At 43.7% G+C, this 26799-nt stretch overlaps 1 protein-coding gene across 2 annotated transcripts; it reads left to right on the forward strand.

The window, feature by feature from the left end:
- Positions 1-1537: 1537 nt before the first annotated feature.
- Positions 1538-26483, forward strand: MTHFS (methenyltetrahydrofolate synthetase). 2 transcript variants are annotated; one of them, XM_085588872.1, is made up of 4 exons: positions 1538-1688; positions 6353-6617; positions 11180-11369; positions 25182-25325. In XM_085588872.1, exons 1-4 carry the CDS (start codon positions 1548-1550, stop codon positions 25189-25191), a joined length of 606 nt encoding a protein of 201 aa, XP_085444998.1. In that variant the 5' UTR covers positions 1538-1547; the 3' UTR covers positions 25192-25325. The 2 variants fall into 2 exon arrangements, with proteins under 2 accessions (XP_085444998.1, XP_077642042.2); XM_077785916.2 differs by lacking the exon at positions 11180-11369 and having other exon boundaries at positions 25182-26483.
- The last annotated feature ends 316 nt before the right edge of the window (positions 26484-26799 follow it).

Genomic DNA, 26799 nt, shown 5'->3' on the forward strand with positions numbered 1-26799 from the left:
TATTAATACTACATCCACTTCCTTTTACACTGATCTACTAACCTATTTCATACTCAGAAGAACAATTTTTTAGTTACATACAAAGGATAACTGTGTCTTTTCAGAATGTAGGTGATACAATGATTTTAGGACTTTTCTTCATGGTAAGGGCAGGGTTTAAACAAAAGTCTAGATGGATCATTAACAATCCAGGGGGTTCCAGGTTAACTTCACTGGGAGAAAACCTCCTTTTATCAGTGCAGAGTAAGAAAAGCAGTGATGAGATGTACCACCCCAATTCTAAGCACAGTAAAACACCTGAAAACAGCAAGGCTAAGTTTTATATAATAGTGTCCATGTAACTGTCATGAAGTTATCCATCCATGACACTGAGTAGTGCCAGGTCCTGGGGCAGCGCTGTTTAAGGGATCCTTGGATCTGTCAGGGGAGAACAGTGTGCTGCTTCTGGAGCAAAAGGTGAGGTCAAAGAGCTGCACAGTGGGACAGCTGATGACTTCAACTGAGATGTCATCAAAAGCCACACACATTTATGAAAACAGCTGTTTTCCTACAGAAATGTCTTTTTCTGTGCTTAAAACCACAGAATCAGTTAGACTGGACAAAACCTCTGGCATCATCGAGACCAACCTTAGGTCACCACCTGATCAACTGGACCATGGCACTAAGTGCCACATCCAGTCATGTCTTGAACGCTTCCAGGGACGGTGACTGCACCGCCTGCCCGGGCAGTTCAAGGGGTGCTGGAGCCAGAGCCTCCCTGGGGACATGGCTGGCACATCTCCCCTGTGGGCACAGCTCCTGGGCCGGACAGCGGTGCCCTGAGCCTGCGCATGGCTCCGGGGCCGGACAGCAGTGACCTGAGCCCGGGCACGGCTCCGGGGCTGGACAGCGGTGCCCTGAGCCTGCGCATGGCTCCGGGGCCGGACAGCAGTGACCTGAGCCCGGGCACGGCTCCGGGGCCGGACAGCAGTGACCTGAGCCCCGGGCACGGCTCCGGGGCCGGACAGCGGTGACTGCCTGAGCCCGGGCACGGCTCCTGGGCCGGACAGCGGTGACTGCCTGAGCCCGGGCACGGCTCCGGGGCTGGACAGCGGTGCCCTGAGCCCGGGCACGGCTCCGGGGCCGGACAGCAGTGACTGCCTGAGCCCGGGCACGGCTCCGGGGCCGGACAGCGGTGCCCTGAGCCCGGGCACGGGGCCATTCTTTACAGCATCCCCAGAGCGCACGGCCCCGCCAGGTGCCACAGGAACATGAAACTGCCTGACAGACGGGGCTGCAGCATCCCGCCGAAATGTACTTTCCCTTCCTGCAGAAAAATTAAAGGGGAAATCCTTTGCGATCTGTGCCAGGGCGGGAAAAAAAAAAAAAAAAAAAAAAAAAAAAAAAAAAAAGACCGAAAACCCCACACTTCCCAGCACGCTGGCGCCGGCAGCGCCGTGCAGCGCGGCGGGGCCGCTGCCAGCCGGGTCGCAGCGCGGGCGGGCGGGCCCGGGCCGCCCCCGCCCCCGCGCCCTGCCCGGCCCCGCCGCCGCCCGCCGCACTCGCGCATGGAGCGCGCCCGGGACGGCGGCGCGATGGCGGCGGCGCTGAGGGCGGCCAAGCGGCAGCTGCGGGCCGAGCTGCGGCAGCGCCTGCGGGCGCTCGGCGCGGCCGAGAAGCAGCGCCAGTCCCGCCTGCTCGGGCGCAAGGTGGGTGCGGACAGCCGGGCACGGGCAGGGCCCGGCTCGCCGGGAAGCTCGGCGGGACTTTCCAGGCCCCGCCGGTGATCGAAACCGTGACTCAGGGGCCCTTCCGCCGAGCGGGGGTGAGCTCCGCCTCGCAGCCCGCCCCTGCCCTCGGCCCTTCCTCGGCAGCGCCGGGGAGCGGGGCCGGTGGAGCCGGGGTGACGGGAGCTGCGGGTGGCACCGGCTAAAGCGGGGTGCTGGGACACTGACCCTGCAGCGGTGTCACACACAGCCATGGGTGCTGGGACACCGACCCTGCAGCGGTGTCACACACAGCCATGGGTGCTGGGACACTGACCCTGCAGCGGTGTCACACACAGCCATGGGTGCTGGGACACCGACCCTGCAGCGGTGTCACACACAGCCCCGGGTGCTGGGACACTGCACCCTGCAGCGATGTCACACACAGCCTGGGTGCTGGGACACTGCACCCTGCAGCGGTGTCACACACAGCCATGGGTGCTGGGACACCGACCCTGCAGCGGTGTCACACACAGCATGGGTGCTGGGACACTGCACCCTGCAGCGGTGTCACACACAGCCATGGGTGCTGGGACACTGCACCCTGCAGCGGTGTCACACACAGCCATGGGTGCAGGGGACACTGCACCCTGCAGCGGTGTCACACACAGCCTGGGTGCTGGGACACTGCACCCTGCAGCGGTGTCACACACAGCCTGGGTGCTGGGACACTGACCCTGCAGCGGTGTCACACACAGCCTGGGTGCTGGGACACTGCACCCTGCAGCGGTGTCACACACAGCATGGGTGCAGGGGACACTGCACCCTGCAGCGGTGTCACACACAGCCATGGGTGCTGGGACACTGACCCTGCAGCGGTGTCACACACAGCCATGGGTGCTGGGACACTGACCCTGCAGCGGTGTCACACACAGCATGGGTGCAGGGGACACTGCACCCTGCAGCGGTGTCACACACAGCATGGGTGCTGGGACACTGCACCCTGCAGCGATGTCACACACAGCCTGGGTGCTGGGACACTGACCCTGCAGCGGTGTCACACACAGCATGGGTGCTGGGACACCGACCCTGCAGCAGTGTCACACACAGCCATGGGTGCTGGGACACTGCACCCTGCAGCGGTGTCACACACAGCCTGGGTGCTGGGACACTGACCCTGCAGCGGTGTCACACACAGCCATGGGTGCAGGGGACACTGCACCCTGCAGTGGTGTCACACACAGCCTGGGTGCTGGGACACTGACCCTGCAGCGGTGTCACACACAGCCTGGGTGCTGGGACACTGCACCCTGCAGCGGTGTCACACACAGCCTGGGTGCTGGGACACCGACCCTGCAGCGGTGTCACACACAGCATGGGTGCAGGGGACACTGCACCCTGCAGCGGTGTCACACACAGCCCTAGAGTGGCATGGTGGTCACCCTTCACCCCTGAGATGCTGGGGACACTTCTCCCGTGGGTGGTCACACTTCTCCCATGGGTGTTCACACTTCTCCCATGGGTGTTTACACTTCTCCCATGGGTGGTCACCCCTTCACCTGTGGATTTTGGGGACAATGTGGGCAGACTGCCACATGCCCCAAGCGTGGCTCCTTGAGGGTGGTGGCTGGTGTTTATCTCAGACATTTCACACCAGCCTGGCTCTGGTCATACATACAAAACCCAGCCACTGCCTGATTTGGCCTCTTGTTTTATGTGCTGTCATCTCCCTTCTGTATCTTCCAGCGGTGTTTCTTCCACACAATTTTATTTCTAATATAATTTTTACATTCTAAAAGGTATCAAGCAGGGTTTGCCTAACTGGTATCCTAGCACAGAGTGATATGGGTATGTACTTTTGAAATGTCCTGTTTGTGTTTGGATTACACAGTTTTTATATAGATGTATTTTATCATTTTAATAAACATAATAAAATTTTATTTTGCAGTCACTGCATGTAATAGAGCACAGTCCTCATTTTTTTTGCAGCACCAGCGGGTACTTCTAGATGATCTACATTTATATGGTTATTCTCCTGCCAGAGGCTTTCAAATCATTTTATAGACTTCATTTACTACTAATGTGTAGCCAGTTCATGAGTGGGATGTGGCAGCACAGAAACTTTAAGTTGTAGGAAGTTTTAACTGGAATTTACATAACCTTTTTTTTCTTGGGAATGCTTTTTAAAAACATATCTGTATGCAGTGTACTACTCTTCATGATAATGCATTTTATTAATCAAACATCCTAGACTTAAATCGCTTGAATTTCAACAAATACTGGCATGCATCCCCTTCAAAAATTCAGAGTCCTCAACCAATTTTTAAGCACCTAGCCCATGTAGTATTGAATTTTTAGGAGCCCTCAGCCTTTGTCTAACTGCTGCTGATAAACACAGCAACACAGCGCTCATTTCTTCTAGTGAGAGCACTCTAAAAGATACAGCCTTTGTTTTGCTTAAAATAAGGCATCAGGAAATATAACATAAATTGATATTATCTTGCCATTTTCTTAATTTGACACAAATTGAGAATCTTGAGCTTGCTTGAGATTGAGTGTCTTTGTGCAAGTGGCAGAAAGTAGAGTTGGCTTTCTCATGGCAGGTGGCTGCTACAGCAGGCATGGAGAAATTTTGAAACAGGCTGAGAAAATATTTGGAATGATAAGGCCAAAAATGTAGCTTTGTAACATACATCAGTGCTTGTAAAATGCTAATAAATGTGAGCAGGTTGTTTTATAGCACCTGAGTAATATTTTTAGTGGAAAAATCTCATTTCAAAATAATCTTTAAATTCAAAATGAAATAGCTTCACAGGCTGACCTAACCACCAGTATTTAATTAGCTTCTGGATGATTATTCTTTTTAATGCTTGTGTTCATGATTAAAGTCATGCTATTTGCATGCTCTGATTCTGAAAAAAAATGCCATCAGCTGGTGAACAAAGGACAGATAATATTTGTTAAGTATGGAAATTTTTTCAGTTTTCTCAGAAACTGAGCATCTACACAATTCTGAGAACATCTGAAATGGTGTCTTCCTGCTCACATGTGGGTTCACATCTTCAACCTCATTTTTGTTCCTATACAGCCTAATTAATGCATTACTGGATATATCAGAGCAGATGGGACCTCTGTGGTGCCCACAGCACACAGCCCATCTCTGAAAGTGTCTCAGTTTCTCAGTTTCTCTCTTCACCAAGCCCATGAGTGGTTTTGGCTCTGGAGGCCCTCAACATGAGCCACAGATGTTTTCTGGAGTCTGCAGCTGAACTAAATAGTCTGCTTTTTGCAGCAAAAGCAACCATGGAAATTTTGTTCTTTTAAGAGCTTAATCCTGTGGAAAAATCCATGCGTAGGGTTAGGCAGATAGAAAAGGAAATAAAATATGGTTTGGAATTGTTAAGAGGTTTCTGTGGCCAAGCAACACATACACCATCATTTAGTCTGGAGTGTTTGGTTTTTTTTTTCCCTTAAAAAATCACATCTATCTTCTGAGTATTCCACCTCGGTTTTTAACTGCTGTGATGGAAAGAAAATGGAAAATGTAGTGGGAACCATATCTTGACTCAGATGTGGACATTTGTGTCTCAAAACAAGGCCAGGGCAAAGGCTAAAGCTCATAAGAGTGAGTTACCCTGCAGTTATAGAAAAAATGAGCAGGGCATCTGGTGATCTCTGTTCTGTAGAGAATTTCTCAATTGTCTGATATTTTAAACAGATTTTGTGCAAGTGTGTAGAATAAGAGTAAACCACATTTAAATGAGTAGGGACACATTTATATTGCTTTGTCCAGATGTAAGTGACAAAATATATAAGGTGTTAGAGAATGAGAATACAAGCTTTTCAGGCCTCCTTTCAAATTTTAATGTGGAATTCAGTCTAGAATGGGCAGAGACAAGTTAGGTATGAGTCTGCTAACACTTTTTCACCATATAAGCATTTTTTATTTTCCCTCCTATATTCAGCCCTTTATAAGCCCAGCACAGAGTCTCATGAAAAGCAAAAAATGGCAAGGCCATCTTTCCTTCGAGCTTTGAAAAATGTGCAGTAATAAGATCACCTGTTAGAAGCAGGTGATGTTTGAAGTCTTACATCTTGTCCTGCTGGAGGGAAGACATTCAGGTTAAGAAAAGAAACAGGGGCCTGTTCTTGGAAGACTTTGTGCTCTGCAGCCATCTGCTCTGGTGCTGATTTTCCTTTGAGTTATTATCATTGAGGTGCTTCCTGTTCTGCCAGGCCCAGATGAGAGGTGCAGTCTGTAAAAAGGATGGAAGAAAAGGAATGCTAAACCCTCATGGCTTGCATAAGCTGTCAGTTCTGTCCTGCTGTATCTTTCTGCAGTGATGTTGGGCATTTGAGGATGTCTGCACTGTATGGTTCAGATCTTTATGAGACTGGAAGATTGTCTGCAAAATTGTTTTTTTGCTGGCCCAAACTTGTGATGAAGTGCTTAGTTCACTAGATGCAAAAAATTTGCCTATTTTGATTTTGCTGATGGTAGAAATATTGAAGTAGGCAACAAAGTCAGTTTATTCTGTTTATGATCCATCAAAGTTTGTACCTCTGCCCTTTTCAACTAATATTTTGCTCCAGTTTTGTGTTAAATGAAAATAAGCTGATCTTTCCAAAAACTTCTCATAAACCAATTGTGTCAATTTCCCATGTAGGTGATTGACCATCCCAAGTACCAAGAATCCAAAAGAATTGCAATCTTTCTGAGCATGCCAGATGAAGTCCAGACAGAAGAAATCATTAAGGACATTTTTAAGCAAGGCAAGGAGTGTTTCATCCCCCGTTACAAACCTCAGAGCAATCACATGGACATGCTGAAGTTATCATCTGCTGAAGACATTTCTTCACTTGCTTTGACATCCTGGAATATTCTTCAGCCCAGTGATGATGACATTGCAAGAGAGGAAGCTCTTGCTGGTGGTGAGTATTTTCTTGCTGCATCATGGGATTGTTGAGCAGGAGTAGCCTGGAGGCCGGTAGGAAATACTTTGATAGCAAGAGTGAAATTAAATGTCACACCTTGTTTTTTGGCATTGTAGAGAGATGCTCCTTTCTCTTGCCTGTTTTTCTCTATCCTGTGGCACCCCAATGACATGCCAGCAGAGCAGGAACACAACTACACTGATCCAGCTGAAAGAAAACTCAGCCCTCCACATAAATAATCTTCTTGGTCAGATCCATGAACATCCTCAGCACAGTCTCAGCCAGCGTCATGTGGAGGCTTCTAAAGCAAAGAGAGGCTTGCTGGGGGTAGCTTAATCTGTCACTGAAAGTCACAGGGATTCACAGGTTTAGAATGTATCCTGAGAACTTTGGGTTATACTGCCTGAAAGGTTGGGAGCTTCTCAGGTGATGCCCATAGACTGAGAATTTTCTGAAATCTTTGATCCTGCAAATTGTGTTGCATGGATGAATCACAGTGCTGATATGGAGCCTGCCCTTGTAGAACAGCTCTCTGGACTGAGACATTAGACTGGAAATAAAAGGAATTTCTTGGCCTGCAGTCTTTTCTAGCATCATTCTCTCACATTTTAATTTTGATCTTATAATGCTGTCTCAGACACTGGATTCTTCATAGGGTTGAGAAGGTACAAGTTAATTAAGATCAAACTTGTGTGTGTATGTTTTGATCCCCAAATAACCTCTCTCTTAACCTAAAATTCCCCAGCTTCTGCTTGTAAACAAGCTTGCTTTTTGTGTATTTGTATTCACTATTTGCATGCTTTTTGTAAACACTTTAATGTCTTCTTGAAATATCTGCAGAAATGTTTAATCTTATAAATTGAAAACTCATATTGAACTCATGCTTTAAACCTCAGCCTGGGAAGATATTCTCCAGGCTGAAATTCACCATTCAGGCAGCTCCCACACCTCACACACTTGCCAGCTTTTTAGTGCTTGATAAAGGAACATTGCATTTCTGTGACTCTGATTGAACTTGGGCTTGTATTTGCTTTGGGATGCCAATGTACTTTTCCAGAACACTGCACCATGTTTGCTTCTCTTTTATTTTTGGTCATTACCTCTTTCCTAATTCAGAATCCTTTCTGTGTCTGCATTTTAGCTAGCAAGGGATTTCACTGCTTCATACAATCATCTTCTTTACATTTAATATTTAGCACTGTTTGATGTTTTTCTAGTGTTTGTTAAAAAATTGTGTATATTGGTGGGATTTAGGGACTTTTGAAGGTAACCTAAAAAATACCCAGAGTTCTGTTGACTGAGCTTAGTTCAGGCACTCTGGACAAGCTTTTGTACTAGTGGTGAACTGCTGAAGTTAGCAAGTCTGTTGTAGCCATCACAGAGTAAACACAAAATTTGAGGTGTGATGGGAGCAAGGACTTCCAGGTATAGAGTGCATTGAGATGTACGTGGGTGCCAGTCAGTGAAATGGGGTGGGCAGGAACACACTTTGGAACCTGGCTTGTTCTGGAACTGCTGCTTCCTTCTCTGCAGCAGGCTATGGGCAGAGAGCAATGCCAGAAGAGCTCCTGTGCTCTACACAGAGGTGCCAAGAGACCAGCTATAAGAACTGATGTATGTCCATGTCAGACTTGTTCTGCCTGAAACTCAATATTAGTCTGTTTGTACTGTTTGTACAGTAATTTTGGAATAATGCCATTTGGACTGGGATTTGGTCCTTTATCCTAGAACAGTTCTTGTAAATTAGAGAAATAGTTTAGTTTTTTCCACTGTTGCAGCATCAGACACACACTACTAATTTGTCCCCACAGAAACACACACTTAATCTCAGTATATCTTTATATTTTTTTGCTATATTTTTTGTCATCTATTATCTTTTTTGAACTTTGGTACATTTGCAAGAATGCAAATTGCCTTGCTGCTGCATCCATCCTCCATTGTTGGAATGATGCATGTATGGCACGTTTATCTTAGAGATGTTATCAAATACTTTGGTGATCTGAGGCATTTACATTGTTATAAGGAGATAACATGGTGTTACATTAGTAATGTTCCCATGGCTGGCATAAATTACTATGTAATTTCCAAGAAATAGCCTGCAGGTACATAAATAAGCCATGTCATTTTTGAGTGTATTCATTTTGCATGACAAAAAGCTTAAATTCACACTGTCCTTAAGACTTCAGGCATAGTTACTGTTCAGAATAGCTGAAATATAAGACTAGGTATAATTTTTGCATAGGGTTTTCCCAGTCTTTGGTAGCACTCATGGGCAGTGTTGAATAGACACAAGCCCTCCTTTTGGAGATGATCCTTTTTTTTCTTGGACCAGGGTTTACGTCTTTCCATCTTGGCAGTACTCACATCACACCATGTTGTCATAAACAAAAGTCACTGCTTTTGTGGTATGAGAAAGTCTGTCATCTTCTCTACCACGTGTGGGTGACTTATTGGCATGTGAAAATTTGCTTTTGTTAGGCTATATGGACACAATAACAGAAAGAACAAAGATGGAAGTGGTTCAGATATTTTGGAGTAGGGGTGTGTGTAGGTGCGTGACTTGGTTCGTTTCCAGCTGTATCTATTGAAACGACCTAGACAACTTCTGTGGCAAGCCAGTGGTACATTTTCCTAACAGGTACCAATTCCCATTTTTATCCTTGCCCATCAGAAGTATAAATGTGCACTGGTACTGGGTTTTGCCCAAGGTAATACTGCTGATGAAAGTCCAGGCAGTATTTGTTTACAGAAGTGTAGAAACCTTGCACAACTTTGGAAGGAGTAAATCAGATAAAACTGTACTCCGTGTTTGCTTTTTATCAGTACTCCTACAGAAGTTTAAAAAACATTATGCCAGCAGCTTCATTTTCAGTGTGGTTTAGGGAGGTGGTGTGATTCATCGAGCTGGACATGGGTTTCCTCATTTGTAATGTTATTTATTATTACCTAGACCCACTCTGAGAACTATGAGGGAAAAGCTAAGTTATTCCTCCGAAAAGAGATTATTCTTACTGGGACACCAAAAAAAAAAAAAAAAAAAAAAAAAAAAAAAATAGGTTGAGTGTTTCCATATGGTAAAATTCTTGGAGGCTTCTTTGAAGGGAGGCATGTGGCCAGGGATCTCAGCTGGAAGGCTTGGACCTGAGAAAATATGCTTAAGTGTTCATAACTTAACTACTGACTGGTAGCTGAAGATGTGCAATAAATTATAAACATCCTTTCTAACACTCACCTGCATGGTGGAGAGAAAGGGGTTTGGCCTAAATAGTTTTCTTGGCCAAAAAATGAAGTGTTATTAGAAATGATGGCTCTAAGCTTGCTTACTCTAATAGATTGGGATGCGCCTCTCTAAGAAATGCAAGAAATGGGATTATGTGTACAGACTTAATTCAGCCTCTTAATCTCTGTCAATTCTGCCCTGGTGTCACAGTACATTATTACATGGTCCTTGTCCCTCAGGTGTGAATTCCCTCACAGATGTACCCGAGAGAAATGGCCCTTTCAAAGAGGCAGAAGATGAACCCTGCTTGCTGTTAATGATTGTTCTAACAAGCATCTGCTCAGTGGTTTGTTTTCTCCCTGCCTAGGTTAGAGCTGCAGGCCTCTTTACTGTGCATTATTCAAACCTTGGGATGGAGATGGAGATCTGCGTTTCTCTATGGACTCTTCATCACTGCACCATTCAGTGACTTAAAGATATTAAGTGGTATTTGCTGATGGAGAAGCAGCAGCAGAAGCTCAGGATGCTGTTGCAGACTGAGTTGTGCAGAGGAGCTGCCACCAGTGAATACACATTCTTTTGCTTGTTTTTCCAACGTTAAGTTTTCTTCTCTCTTCCCTCCAAAACAATAATTTCCCAGATTTGTCTCAGCCTTGAACTAAACCTCTTTTTTCAAGCTTTAATTTCTCTACCACTAAAATGTCACTTTCCATCCTTCTGCTCTTTGCCTGGCTTCTCTGAAACTCCCTCCTCAAATGTCCTTCTCTGGCTTTTCTCACTTCCTCCTGCTCTCAGTCCCAGCCTGTCATTTCAGGGGCTGCTGGGCCAGCATAAATAGCTTATCCCTGCCAAAAGGGAGGAGATCATGTGTTTTGTCTTCTTCCACTTGTCTGCTTCCAGACATACAAGATTCTCCATCCCACTTTACTCATTTCCTTCCCCACTGTGCTGGCTTCTTTCTCTTTTGCCTTGGCTTAGAAAAACTTGTTTTATAGTACTTTTCCCACTAAATAGTACAAAAGACATAGTTTTGTAATTGTTTCTTTTGGGCAGTGCCTGATTAAATAAGCTGCTGTCCTTTCTCCTCCTCTTGGTCCTCACCCGTCCTCTCCTGTGCCAGCACGGACCTATACTGCAGCTACGCTGGGACCTATACTGGGAAACCAGTCTTGGTTAGGAGTAACCCAGCACCAGCAGAAGTCTCTTCTCAGACAGAACCACCACACAAGTTTGGACTGATGCAATTGAAGGAAGCTGATGATGAGGGATTGTGAAAATGGGTGCCATGCCAAAAACTGTCTCAGTGAAACTTCAGTCATCATTTCCTTCTATGTTTCAGTTCCCAGTCTTGCCCCAGACAGCAGGAATAGCAACAGTCAGCAAAATGAAAGTCCTTTGGAGTCCTCACAGCTGAGATGGATCTGGCAGGAGGAGCTGAGCCTGCAGCTCCATGTGCTCTATCTGTGCATCAATACCAGCTTAAGCAGTTTTCCCTTCTTGTGGTTTCAGCCTGTTCCTGCCTCTCTCTGGTGAGCTGGATCAACCTGCTGCTCTGGGTGAAGATTATTTCCCTCCTTTCCCCTTTCCTGTTTTTGTTGGGATTTTTTGAACCCAAATGAGTGGATCCAGTTTACCTTGTGGCCAGATCAGTGCCATGAGTGTGGGGAGGGGGCAATGAGGAGCCAGGATGGAGAGAATGTCTCCTATGGCACAGGTTCCTACAGAGAGTTGTGGGGACAGCCATGCAGATGTGACTCCAGTAGTGGTACAGGGAGGGGGGCATCTTCAGAGAGCCACAGAACTCACCCTGACATGTCTCTCCTAAGCCTGTGCCTATGGAGCTCTTCACATTATTTGCAGCATTGCATAAGACTGGCTCAAATGGGTTTGAACAGTGCTAAAGCCACATCATCACCAGTGAGGGTGCTACAAGTAAGATTTCAAGTTCTTGCTGCAAGGCATGGAGCAACAGAGCTTCTCTCCTTTTTTTTTTTTTTTTTTTAAACTAGCTGTGATCTTGGAAACCAGTGAACCATTTTGCAGGAATAAAACAAACATAACCTCCTCGCCCCCATCTCAGTTTGGCATAAATACCCAAGCTGAAAAATGTCAGCATTTAACAATATAGCATCTTATATATATAATGGGGAGTGCTGAATTATCTGCTACTACTCAACTACAGCAAATTAATTTTTGCTTTAAGAAATGAATGTATTAAGAATTTAAGTTGTATTTTGTAATTTAGTTTGGAGACTTCTGGTATTTTCAGCACTGAAAAAATTGGTGGCCTACTGATCACAAAATTTGTGTTGTAACTTCAAGATAATTAGTGAAATATTAACTAGATAATCAATGCTTTCAATGACAGTAAAAATTTATTATTAATAAAAAAGAAAATATCTGAATTTGAAATAAAATAAGGAAGTACTAACATATACCTAGCAGAAACTTCTTTTCAGATTTGTTTTCATATAACCTTTTGAATGTTGGCTTTTAAGGTTAAGGTAGTTTTATCTTTCTGCCCTTTTAATTTCCAGAGCACTGTGAGACTTGCTGTAGCATAAATTACAGCAGCCTGCTGGTAGCAGAAACAGACAGGGGCAGCTTACCTGTGTGGTGGCATTTAGTTTATAAGGGTTTATGCCAGGGAACATGATTCTCTTGCAAGGAAGCTGCTGGCTACCTCTAGGCTACAGTTCCAAACCTCAAGTAGTTTGAAATTATTCCTGAGTGGCCATTAAGCCTATTTGAAACTTTGCCATTGGGATTTGCCCTGCAGAAGCATTTTTGTCCGAAGAAACTCTTTTTTACCTGTATTTAAATTTCTGCTATTTATTCATGCATTCAAAGATTCTGCATTTGCTGCCAGGACTGATGGCCTTGTGATGCCATCAGTATTCTTAGTTATTCCAAATTTTAGCACAGTTCTTGAGAAGTGTGACTGAAGTGATGGCAGCACAGTCTTAAGAGGAATAGGTTTGACTTAGAGCTGCAAAATAAAATGCAATTTAAAAAAGGATAATGGGTTCCTCCCCCAGCCCCCCAAAAAACATGCACCAGAAGTGAGAGGATTTTGAAAGATGAAACACATTAGAGTTTAGAAATAAAAAACACTTGTGAGTAGAAAATGATATGGCTTGAAGCATAGGGAAGGTCTATTATCCTACTTCAGCTGTCCATGGAGGCATAATGGGACTATATAAAATGATGCTAATCATTCTGAAAAAATATATGTAGTAAACAATGCTCAGAGGTAACTGGGAATATTTAAACGAGCTATATGCAGATAGGAATGTATCAAGAATAATGAAATATGGGTACATGAAAAGCAGAGATGTTAAATATTTCTGCTTAGGAAAAAAAAACCAAAAAAATACTCCAAACAAGATTGTAAAGTGATTGAAGGTACTATTAGATTTTCTTTTCCTCTGGGAGACTTGATTAAAACTTGCAGTACAAAATATGTCAGGGGATAGATTATAATTTAAAATCTTTTTACACTGGTCATAAAAAGAAAACCTGAGAGCATGGCACAATACAAAATTGAAAATCATGGATTAGCTGCTAATGCAATTTATTTTTTAATAAAATGATTTAAAGTTTGGAATGAACTTCTGTTTGGAGACAATGATCCATAGTATTTTTGATATGCAAAAGAAGAACAAAATCCAGTGCAAATGAGGCATTAACATTCTGGTCATGAATCTTGCTGTGGAGAGAGGATCCTTCCCATCACAGTTCAGGATCTGAACATGCAATACTGCATCACATGTTTTACAAGAGTCAGGAAATCTCACAACTTGGAGCTGTGTAGCAATGACTGGAGGATCTTCCTTCCTTTGCAGCTGCAGTCCCCAGATGATCACCTTACAAACATGTTCTGGTTTCTCTTTCCAGCAGACATTTGGAGCATTCCTCTAAGCATCTGATTTTATTTGTATTAAGCCCTTGGCTCTGCTGCCTTCCGACAGCTGTGAGTTGTACTGGTTAGTTAGTTGTAATGTGAAATATTATGTTCCTTATTATGTTAATATTATATTATGCTCCTGCGACGTGTGAAATATTATGTTCCTTGTATTCATTTTAAATTTGCTGCTTTCAGTTCAAGGGATACTTCATTTTTGTATGATGAGAACTAAGTAAGGATGTTTGAGTTACATTCTTTTTATTATTCATTGTTTAGTTACACCTTTACTGTGAATATTGCATTCTTTTCTATCAAACCTTGACTGTTTTATTTTTCTTGTAGTGAAGTTTTTCTGTAGGAGTTCCAGCCATTGCTCTTTCAACATTTACAATCTCTCTGATGTTATTCTGGAAAAAAAAGATGCCTGGGAGAAAATTTTATGCCCAGGTAGAGAAATACTGTGAAACGCATGTACTGGCACTGGAGATGTTAATTCTTTCTGTATGTACCATAGCACTGCTTTTCAGATCAGCTCACTGGGCAGACCTCTTACTGGTTTCCACACCAGTATTCCACAACAACACATCATTACAAAAGGCCCTCTTCTACTAGTAAAGATCTATAAAATAATTTTGTATTATTCCATCTAGCTTTTTCCTTAGCAGGTGGAGCTAGGAAAATGCTTTCTTGGAAAGAAAACATTTCAGGTGATAGCAAGTTTTCCTCAGGGTTTTTTCTTTGCATCCCACCCTTCAGCTGAAAGATGGGTGACTCCATCCTGGCTCTGGGGTTGCTCTCCCCAGGAGCTGGTCTCAGCCCTTCCCTTGAGGTCTGCACCAGCTTCCAGAACTCTCTGAAACAGCTCAAAAATCAACATTTAATTTTCTAAGTGAAGGCAGACACTTTCACCCGAGTTTCTCCCAGTGCTTCTGTTCAGAAACAGATATTACTCAATACAGAGACCTTTTTTCATATTTTTAAAAAATGCTCTGAAATGCAAAAGTTCATGTGTTTATATGGTGTTGCTTTGTAATGCCCTTTGGTGTCCTTATGTCCTGCATCTCCCTTGTGCAGACTAAACCACGAGCACCGTGTGGTTTAATTTAATACCACCCATGCTAGGGTGTCCTGCAGTGAACCTGAAAGGCTGAGAGCTCTGGAACACTACAGCTTTCTGCTTCCATAAAGATCATTAAGGCTTTAAAAGACTGTTTTTCCTTGTAATCATCTTAAGTGTCACATCCACACTTGCCTTCTTGCAGAAAACTCATCAAAACAACTGAAAAGATTACTTCTGCTGTAATCAATTAAAGTTTGAAGAGATGTGAAAGCAGCATGGGCAGGGACCTTGAAGTCCCTGCAAGTGACTCTCAAGGGTTTTGTTTCAAAGGGCTAATTTTGCTCCGGTGAGTATGAACAGTAGCTTTGTCTTTTTTTTTTTTTTTTTTTTTCATACAGTTTCCTAGAGACAGGAGTCTTTGAAAGGTAGATAAGAGGTGAAATTCATTTCTAGAGTGTGGCAGGAGTCTGTTCAACTTATGCAGGGGAAATGCCAATATGCAAGTATCTCTGGCTGCAGTAATTATCCAAACAGACATCTTTGTCTCCCTTTATTTTCATGTTTTGGAAGACCCAGCACCAAGCTCATCTCTGTGCACACACTGGGGAAGAGGAGAGGAAGCTTTTCCCTGCTGCCCACCTGTGTGGGGCATGTGGGTTGAAGATGTGGTTTGGTGAGAAGCTGAGCCCTCCTTGCAGCTGCCTGGTGCCAGAGGAGACAGTCCTGCTGCCTTTCCTTGTGCCCAGCTCTGTTCTCCCCTCACCCCCTCATCCCAGGTAGCATCACTGATACTTGCTGCTGAGCAGATTCTGCTCATGAATCTAGCAGAAATTTGTGACTTTTTTTCCCTTTCTTTTTCCTAGGATTGGTGTACTGCCAGCTTAGTGGGCTATTAAATCAGGTCAGCACTTTTCCAGCTACAAAAGATTTGTTTTTCTGGCACATTTAATCCCTGCTGGTTTTGCTGAGATTCAAAACATGCATTTATTCCCCTGGATGGTGGGAAACTGCTTGGACTGGCCCAGAACTGGAGCCTCTGGAGCTGGAGAGCTTCAAGGAGCTGGACACTTGAGCTGCTGTTTCATGGTGTAAGGATAGCTCTGGGTCTTCATGTTTGCTGTCATGCTGAACTCAGTCCCTGCTTGGGCTGGCTGTTGTGCATGAGAGATGGGAATGAATTTTTGGGATGTAGATGAGGGCAGATTCCTGTCCAGGAGTGACATGAAGCCTGTTGCCGGCAGGTGTCAGCATTCCATACATTTACCATGGAGCATGGGTGTCATTTCGGCTGCTTTCCTATAATTAAAATCTCATCCAGGCATTGCTCTCTCACACACAGGAGAGCAAATGCTCCAGCCTAATTTCCCATAAAAATTGGGGATTGAAGTGAGGGAGGGATAGGATTCCAGGGAGAGCCAGAATTTTTAAACTGTGCAAGCTTAAAAAGATAAAAGAAAATCTTGTAATGGAAGAAGCAGGATTTCTCAGCTGTTGTGGTGTTAACATATTTGACAGCAACTGTGAAGGTGCCATCACCTCCCAACCAGCTGACTCTGCATGTACAATAAACCCTGCCTGTAAGCAGCCTGATATTCCCATCAAGTGGTGTCACTCCTTACAGGGGCCACGTTTTCCACTGACTTGGAAGTTGTTGTCTCACCTGTTTATATTTTGTGAGTAATCCTGCATATTTTATCATAGGCTCTCTGCTGAGTGAGTCAAAGGGTATTGGAAATATTGATAATGATGCATAAAGTATTGAAAAAACCCCAGATGATTCACCCCTGTCTTATTTTGACTTAAAAATACCCAGAGAGAAGTATGCAAAAGAGGACCAAGAGTGAAGACATGTACGTGTATCCAGTGGGAGTATTCAAATGAATGCTCAGGCAAACACCTTGGAAGTATAGCTGATAAGACCATGAAGAAATTCCCATAAAAACATAAAGATACACAAGGATCCTTGTATTTTAGGCTGAAGCAGTATTCCCACATAAACAGTTCAAGCATCAATGCCTTGTGAGTTTCTCTAAAGGAGCAAATTCGTAGTCAGCATTTGCTGATTTAACAAGATATTTTGATGTGCTGTAAAGTGGCTCTAATGCCATTTCTTGTCTCTTTGGAATTGCTTCTTGGTACATCTGGTTTCAGAGTATTTTGGTGGTTTAAAATCACAGGAGAATCCAGGTGCAATCATTGGAACCAAACATTTTTGATTGCCCATGTTTTCCCAATCAGACTGTGCTCACATATATGAATATCAAAACCAGATTAAGTCATTTTTCACAGACTGATGACTGGGAAGTCCTAAGCTATTTTTTCCTTTACTCTGAATTAGCAAAGCCAGACATTTTGTGGGTGGCATTGAATGATCATGTTTTATTTACAGGGCTTATGCAGGCTTGATGAATAATAGTGGAAAAGAAAAGTACTTTTCAAATTTTCTTTTAGGTGTAACTCTGAAAATGAGACTCTAGTTGCCATCTTACTGCAAGTTAAACCTCAGGGGAAATGATGTTTATAGCCTCACACAGCATTTCCACATCGTGAAAGCAGCCAGGAACACAAGTCTTAGCCTTGTACAGTAGCTTCTCTGGTGAAACATGAAAGGACATTTATCTGTGGAGCACGATAGATCTGTTTGAGCAGGGCTGACAAACTACAGCTGATGTTGTGCAACACACTTAGCTCATCAGATGAATTGGCACTAAACCTGCAAGATTCTGGTTTAATTCAAAATCAGAGGTATTTACTTGAGCACAGCTCAGTAGCAGAGGAGCTGATCAAGCAACTTTATTATGTGGTTTTGAGGTTTAATAATGGGCAAGTGGCTGCCACTCAGTTGTTTTAAACCTTTATGAGTGATGGCTATCATGTAGCTTCTCAGGGAGTCAGATAAATATTTTATTATGCTGTAGTTCAGCAGGGCAAGTGTGAACTGTGAGGACCAATGTTTCATGCTGACACAAGGCACTGACATGGATGAGTAGACAGATAAACGCTGAGTTGCTCAGTGCTTGTTTGTAGATTCTGCTGATGGTTTTATTTTCTGCAAAATATTTTACTGAAGTAATAACAGAAGCTGTCTCTCTCATGCCAATGGCAGAGGCACTGGGATTGCAGGGGAGAGTCTGCTTGGCATCTGTATGGCTGGACAAGGTGGGGTATGGGTGTGCAAAATGTTCTTTGGAAAACAAAAGGAGACAGAACCTTCCTAATGCCTGTGATTCCCAGACACGAGAATGAAAATAAAGCAATTACCCCTGGTGCTAAGAGCATTTCTCCTTGGAGAAGTTGAGGTTTTGAGGACTTAATGGTGTGTCCCAAACAGGAGGCTGTGGATGGAGCCTGTGAGATTTGGATGTGATACTTCGATTTTAGATTCCTGTAGTGGGTTAAAGTGAGTATCTCCTCTGGCTCCTTCTGAAGCAACACCCTGAGATGAGCTCAGTTGGTCAGAGCATGGTGGCTGTGATGCCAAGGCTGTGTGTTCAATCCCTTTGTGAGCTGCTAATTTAAGAGTTGGACTCAATAATCCTTGTGGGTCCCTTGCAACAGAGTAATCTGTGATTCTGTGGCAACAGGTGTCTGTGAATAGGTAGAAAACAGTATGTCCTGCTGAAGTGATGTAGTGCACAATTAAAGGTGTTCTCACAGGGGAAACACTCGGAGAAAAAGCTACTGCCTGCAGTTTAAAATTAGCTTTTTCTTTACTCTAATATGAAACACAACTTTTAGTCCTGTTAGGTATCTGTTTGGGATCTTAAGGAGGCTACTCGAAAGTGAGAACTCAAGGAGAGCTTTTTATGAGCAACCAACACAACATATCTGCAAAAGAAAAGATTTCATTCTTCTCAATCTCGTGTCAGTAATACGGGATACTTTTCTTGTAGTTCCCAAGGTGGGTGCAGAGAGCAGACAATGGGGCAATGTCCATTTAGAGCAACTGACAATGTGGTCCTTTATGTTGCAAATTGAGTTTCCAAGGAAATGAAAATTCACACTGAGCTTCTGACAATGTATCACGTAAGCAAATAAGAATAATCAGCTAAAAGTTTCCTTTCTTTTTAAGGGATTGTATTTGTATTTTAGCAGACTGGCTTGAGTCAAGGCAAGCAATGTTGCTGTTTATGTCTGCAGTCCTCTGAGTTACTGGACATGCACATCATTGAGTTTGGATGAATGCCTTTTTTTCAAATGTTTATGAGTTGCAGCAAAGGATAATGTTTTTGTCTCCTTTTGTCTCCTTTTGTCTCCTATAACAGTGTCTGTCTTCTCCAGGGGTTTATGGGGGAAAGCTTGTTTCCTCTGGAAGCAATCCCAGCCCTTTGGGAACCATTCACTTTGGCAGGGTCTGGATCAGGTCTGTAGTGAACAGATCTGGCATCTCCTTTTTTGATCTTACACCAAGAACGGGTAAGAGCAGAGATGCTGTGCTCAAAACCCAGGGCAGGTTTTTTTCCAAAGGGCAGAAACCTTTTTGTCTGAAGGAAACAGTAAGTGTTGGCAACCTCAGGAGCGGTGCTGGGACACCCAGGATGTTCTAAGAGAAACCATAAAAGGGAAGGGATTTGTTTTGTTGCAGCATTAGTGAAATACTTTTGTGGAGTTGTTTTCCCCGAGATCTGGTGATTAACTCAGACCACAGTGTTAGGTGCTGTGCAAATACACAACAGGATGGTGACCTGTGCTCTATAGAGTATGTGTTGAAAGTGTGCACCTACCCAAAAGGCCTAACTGTGCTAATGCTGACAGTAATTAAAGTTGCAGTGATGACTCTGCCATTAATTAGAAATTTCTGAGTTATTCCAATTCATTGGCTCATACTTTGCATGTCACCAAGACTGATACTTAGATATTAGGATCAAGTGATGGAGTTATTTTTTTCCTCTTTGCCAGGGTAGCAGATCTGGGGGCAGCAGATGGTTACTGCACTCTTTTCATTCTGTAAAGTAAGGTTTTCCCTGAAATAGGGTTTGCCTTTTAATCCATTGTGGTCTTTGCTAGGTCAGAAAAGGACCAAAGTAAGTTTTCATTCCTTGTAATCAACAGCTTTCAATGACTAATGAGCTCAGCAGAGGTTTAGCACAGATCTGACATTGTTTATGGCGTGCACAGCAACATGAACACTTTCCTTTAAACAGAAAGCTGTTCTTGGCCTGGTTCTTCTGCTCCTGCATCTTATGAAATCATTTACATCAGAACAAAGCATGATAGAGGTGTGTGTGGAGCAAAACCAACCACTGGAAAACTCATTCTTGCCCGAGGTACCAGATTGTGAGGATCCAGCCATCCTTGTGGTGATGGAGTAAACAATGCACAAACTCCTGTGCTTCAGGGGAGGCTCAAACTGCACAGCTGCTGCTGTGAGGAGCAGCAGCAGTGACATGGAGCTGATCACTGTTGACCTCTTGTAGGCTCAGACAGCATCTGTGCTGTGAGCATGGCTCGTGTGAGCACATTGCTGTTCTCCACAGGCACACAGGAGCTGCTGCAGCTCAGCCTCTGCCCCATCCTCTGTCAGTGCTTTTGAGGAGAGGATCAAAAGAGTCCTAGCTCCCGCTTTGATGGGTCCCAGGTGCTTTGCTGTGCCCACAAAGCAAGTGGCAGCAAAGGATGAGAAGTTGGGATGACAGAGTATTTCAGTTTCAGCTTCCATTAGGACTGTCACGCTGTGCAGGGGGAGATGAATGACCCCACACAGCAGGTGACAGCGGGCTGGTGGAGCTCCTTCGAACCTGGGAGGAGAGAGGCCATGCTGGTTGCTCCTTCTGAGGGCAGAACAAGTCCCCAGCAGTCTTTACATGACCTGTATCCGTGCAGTTTGATGGACCCTTCTATAATTAACCATTGTCAAGAACACTTCTGAAAATGCCGGCTGGCATTTCAAATAGGAACATCAGATTAAGGAGAAGAGAGGTAATGAGGTGCAAGGAGAAAATCCTTCCCTGGGGAACAAATCAAACCTGATACCATCATGAAAGGTAATGAGAAATGCACTGCCAAACTGAGGTTCACTGCGGCTGCCTAGAGGAAATGAAACCGTGTGTTCTTATTTAAAACATTCAGAGGGGATGCTAATGCTTTGGTCTGCTGGCTATGTCAGAGCATGTGCAGCTTGCACACCTGCCTCTTGAATGTAGTTTTGCCACACATTTCTTGAGTCCTTGGGCCAGACATTTCGCTTCTCTGTGACATAAGGTATGTCTACATCATTGTAAGGGTGTCAGTGCAGAGTGTGCCTGTACACCCACAGGACAGGTTCAGAAGCTGTGACTGCATCTACGCTGCCAAACAACACAGGGCTAAGTGGCACAGATAAGTCCTGTCCACACCACACAGAACTTGGCCTCTCTTCTTTTGTCTGGAGGAGTCAGACCTGTACCTTTCTGTCTTTACTGCACATGGCAGTCTCATCCCCTGGAGCAGTCATGGGTATCACCTGGTCCAGCAGTGCCAGACACTGTGCTGACAATTAAGGTATTGACCACCTGTGATCCTGTAAATCAATTTGTTTTCTGGCTGTGTTGCATTTAGCAGTATAAATGAAGGCTGTGTGGCCGTGTCAGCATGGCTGTGTGCCCACACTGATAGATAAGTCAGGGTTATTATTTCACGCATCGTGCCACACCATTGGAAGAGCTGTAGCCACAAAAGCTTATGCCATAGATACACTGAGTATTAGGTGATTGTCATCATAATTACTAACCTTACTGGAATGCTCAGTAGCTTAAAGTGTGCAAGAACCATGGATATTCTCTCCATAGAAGCTGGAGCAAAATGTTGTTGCTTGAGACTGTTTTCAGCCTTCAGCAATTTGCAGACCACATGCAAGTTTTCCAGGAGAGGCACAACTCACCTGTAACAAAACTCTCTTGACTGTGGATGTTCTTTTCTGGGCTCCTGGCATGGGGTCATAGGACCCTTGGGGATCCAAGAACCACCAGTTAATGTCTACAGACACATGGGAGACAGTGGGCATTGCAAGGTGATGGGCAGATGTCAAACATGAGACTTCCCTTAACATGTTTGATGAGGCACTAAAACACCTGATGTGGTGTTTGATTTTCAAGTACCTGCTCTTTCTTCTCAGGGACAAGGATGCCATTTCACACAGTGGGCTGTAAGAGCAAGAGCTGTAGGATGTGAGGACAGAGCAAGCCACACTCCTGAGTGGCAGAGAGCAGTCCTTCAGGGCTGGGAGAGCTGGGGAGCATGAGGACCCCATGCCACAAGGGGCATATTCTTATCCACAGCTGCCATCCTGTTGATGTACCCTCAGAGCTGATAACAATCTTAAGTGTCTGCAATCTTGGTCTCATCTGTGTGTCACCTCTCTTCCTGTGACAGCTCTTCCCCCACACTGCCACAGAACCACAATAGGTTTTGTTGTTCCCCAAGTTACATGTCAGGGAAACATTTACTCCATGCATCTCTCTGCTATCCATTCTAGATCCTGATATAGGATTTGGGACTAATGTTGTTTGAACTGCCCTTGGGCTTCATGCAGGGTTAGTTGGGTCATTTTTTCTACCAGAAGTCTTGAAAGACATTTTACTTAAATCTTGAGCAGTGTGAGTTGCATGGATATCAGAGAACATGTTGTGAGTCAAAGCAACACAAATCAGTATTGCTGTGCTCTACCATAGAAAAATATAAGAGTAACTATTACAGTATTTACAGCATAATTCTTCATGTTGAGATTTGCATAAGCTTGTTTGAGTTCTTCAGCATAAAACCCCCATGATTATAGAGAGCCAGCTTGTTAAGAGTCCCTGTTTCTTCAGAGAACCCAGAGGAAAACAGTGCTTTAATACATCTAAATTCACTTGAGGTGCCTGATGCTGTCAGTTAAACTCCACAGAAAATATATTTCTTCCCTTCACTGTTTTTGCCATTTCCCTTTTCCCCTAGTGTTTCCCCTGACTTGTCTTCTTCGTGTCTCTAACACAAATGTAATGAGAAATGGTACCTTTTTACTGTGCAGATTTGCCCCCTGTGTGCATTCTTCCTGCCAGCAGCAGACTGCAAATGTTTCCTGCTTTTTGTCTTGAGAGGCACCTGGAGTGAAAACGGCTGAAGCAGACTGTGAGGCAGAGTGTGTTTAGTTCTGTGCATCATGACTGATTGGGAATTACTGGTTTCTGGGCCATCTGAATACCTACACAAGGCTGATGTGAGGCAGGTTGTGGAAAAGATAAGTAGGAATAACCTGGGGAGGATTTGACCTGCAGAATCTGTTCCTGACCTTGCTAACAGGGGGGCTGGTTTCTAGGTCCTAGTCCATAGGCCTGACAGCTGACAAGAGCAAACTGAGGGGATTTGATGTGGTATGTCCAAAATTATGTACATGGTGGTACCATGAAAATTGCATCTCTTTTCAGGGAGATTATAATTCTGCCTTTGGGCCTCTTTTTCTCTTTGTTTGCCATTTTCTATTTCACTCATTTCACTGTCCAATGAGTCAAAAGTTGACTGCAGTGTGGTAAAACACCCTGACTACTTTTTATTCCAACCAATATTATTCTGTAGTCTGTCCTTTGGCTAATCTCTCCCCTTACTCCCCTGACCTCCTTAGAAAAGCTGTACTTCTTGACTGTACAATGCTGGATTTGCAAGATTGATGTTGTCTAAGCATTCTGCACTGTGTTGACTTGCATATTTTATATCAGTGTTCTAATTAAGACATCAGATCATGATGGATGAGAGTTCATGTCAGTGACTCTTCTCTGAACAATGAAGAGTTGAAGAAAATCTCCGGAGCCTGGGAAATGTGTGCAAACAAGTTGGTCTTATGTGAACTGTTAACATGCTCTTCCAGGCAGTTTGGAGTTGATATGTGATCTCAGATGGGATTCCCTCTAAACTGAAAAACTCTGCTTTTCTCTGGCTTTTCCAGTACATGCTCCCACACATCTTCAGTGGTGGGCATCATCCCTCAGATGTACTAAAAGCAGCTCAGCCCAAAATGGCAGGAAGGATTAAATGTGGACATAAAAAAACAGAAAAATACCTGACCAGGTCCAAGCTCTGGTGAAGGAGCAGAGTCTGGTCACAGAAAAGCTGCTCAAAGCTAAGCACTGTTCCTGTAAGAAGGCAGAAGCAGTGGACTGAGACTCTGTATTTTCTTTCTTTCCAGACTCATGTCAGCTGTCTTTTAGTCTGTGCTGCCTTTCCACTCCCTGCCCTTCTCTCCTTAAGTGTCTGTCTGCTACAGTAGCAAGTAATAAAAGACTTTTTTTGCTTTGTGAAAGGAGTACGTGGGATGTTCCTGGGTTCAGGAGTCAGCACCAGGCCAGTCCAGCTCATTTGTTTGGAGGATGTCCATGCAAGGCTTCTCACACTGAACCTGCCAGCCTTGCAGAAGTGACAGGGATGTGCAGCAGCCTCCGTGCCTGGTGGTCACTCCTCGTGGCAGACAGTTTCAGTGATGTGAATCAGCTGAAACAAGGGTGCAGCCTGGTGTGAATGGAGCTGGCTGCCTGGCATGGTGCCGATCCACATCCCCTGACAGGACATGAGCAAAGCAAGAGCTCTTGCCTTTTTGTCTGGAGCTGGGTGGTGGGGTCTTCTGTTGGAGTTTCACCAGCCAGTCCTGGCCATTAGCAGCTTAGGCATCTTCTTTGAGCTTTTTAACTGATTTTGAGCTCCAATCAAGTGCAATCTCACAACAATCCTGGAAGGAGGGATATTTAGGGCAGGCAAGCAGAATGTCTGTGTGTGCTGCTGGAACAACAGAGAAAATTGGTGGAGGCCGAGAAGGAAAATCCTTTGGGACAAAAGGAACCTGACATTATGAAGGGACAAGCCTTCAAATCTTCATCTTGATATAGGAGGGCAAATTACCACTTTCAAAATATATTGTATTCAAGGATTTTTAGGTTTGGAAGGTCAAGAGAAGGTTCATGTCATCTTACAGTGGTGTCAAGATGTCTCCCCTCTCTCTTACATGTCTTCTTTTCATTCTTTTTTTCCTTTTTTTGTATCTGATGTTGAAGTTCATTTTATTTTCTGATTCCTCCTGTGTTTAATTTCCCTGAGTTCAGTCTCTGTCTGATTTAGAGTCATAATAATTTGTATTGGGAAGTGTGGGGTTAAAATGATAAAATGAATTTGTTAAAATGCAGGAGTTTTTTTCCCATCCAGTTTTTCAAGATCTAATTATTTTTCAGCTGAACTAGTATGCAATTGATAGATGAAAATGTAAATTTACAGGTTTAGTATTCAAAGTATTTTTCATCTGATCAAAGAAAGGGAAGCATTTTACAAAACACAAAGCTTGCATTCTTGCAAATGTCTGAAGTTATGTGGTTGTAGTCAAGCCATCAGGAAATCCACAGGGCATCCACTAATGCTTATTTCATTTTTCTGCAGGAGGTCTTGACCTTATCTTCATGCCAGGCCTTGGTTTTGATAAAAAAGGCAACAGATTGGGAAGAGGGAAAGGATATTATGATACCTATCTTGAAAGATGTATGAAACATCCCTGTGGAAAGCCTTACACGATTGCTTTGGCTTTTAGAGAACAGATTTGTGAATCAGTGCCTGTGACAGAAAATGATGTTCCAATAGATGAAATCCTTTATGAAGACTGCTGAAAGTGTTTTGATACCAACCTACCTCCAGAGCAAGCAACCAAAAAAAGGTGTCATATCCATCAATCATTATTTTTTTTTAATTGTCATGTATGACTTTGGGACCAATAAAATACACTATTTTTGTTTGGGGAAAAAAACCTCAAGAAACAGTGTAACTGTGGCAATAGTAGCAAGGATTGTGTTGATTTGCTTCTAATTAGCAAATGTCTGATGTGAATTCTTATTCTAGAATCAATACAAACAAGAGTGACTGTTTATTACAATAAGGATCATGTCTTCTAATAGTATTTTTGAGGTACAAGCTTCTTGATATTAACAGTTTTATTATTCTGGTTTAAAAGTGAACTGTCATTAGACAGTACTTGATCCATTCTGGAATTAGATACTTGTAATGTAAAAGTTCTTAGTACTTAAATATTGTGTGCATCCATGAGCAAAACAAGAAATTGATGGAGACATCTTAGAGTAAGCTGGGAAAAAATGGTGATGGGAAAAAAAGCCTTAATTAATTTTAGTATATGCAGTAATTTTGACTGTTTACTTGGCTCCTTGCAGTTGTCTTAAAATAAAGGGAGTACCTGTTAAGAAAAAAAAGGTTGATATCCATAACTTTGGTATGTTCTTTCCTTTATCTGAATACAAGATTGTAATGTCGTCTAAAATGTGGTCAAGGAATTCCCTGTCTTGAGACAGCTCTTTTTTGGTAAAATAATATTCAGAATTACTTTAAGTTCTCTAATTTTGTACATAAGCCATTCATAATGTCCCAGAATACTGTGTGTTGCTATGTTAAAAAATGAGGGATGCTGAGAATTGCAGAGAGCAGGTTTTATGGGTGGAATAAATTGTTGGGTGGAAGGTTGGTTGTTCTCTGCTTCACAAGACAATCATAGAAATCCAGAAGAAGAAACAAAGTTTCCTCTGCACACTATCCTTGTGGTATAAGAACACAGTATTTCCAATCAGGATCAATCAAACTGTCAGAATTTCGTGTTCCTTCTTCAATGCAACCTCACCTTTTCTATGCATGTTTAACTCTTCCCTCAATCAATAAATCAGTGTGTTTATTTTCACCAAACTATTCTGTGTCATCATTTTAAAAAAATCCATAAATTCTCAAGGACCACCTCCAGAGTGGAAAGACCTTAAGGCTTCCTCAACAGCAACCGGTTTTGTGAACAAAACCCTGCCTGCAGTACCTGTGAACCTTTTCTTCTCAGAGTGCTTGCATTTAGTATTGTTTCCATTCTGCTACTGCAGGAACTATTTAAACCCTCTGGCTCTGGGGTGAACATAAGCTTAGCAACTGAGGTCCCTCTGGCCTGTGCTCCCTGGTGCTTCTCCATCCTCCATCCAAGGTCCATGTGGCTGGGCTGAAGATCCTCTGGTGCTGG

This window comes from Lonchura striata, chromosome 10 (assembly GCF_050655825.1).
Source record: "Lonchura striata isolate lonStrDom1 chromosome 10, ASM5065582v1, whole genome shotgun sequence".
In the NCBI taxonomy this organism is placed as follows: domain Eukaryota; kingdom Metazoa; phylum Chordata; class Aves; order Passeriformes; family Estrildidae; genus Lonchura; species Lonchura striata.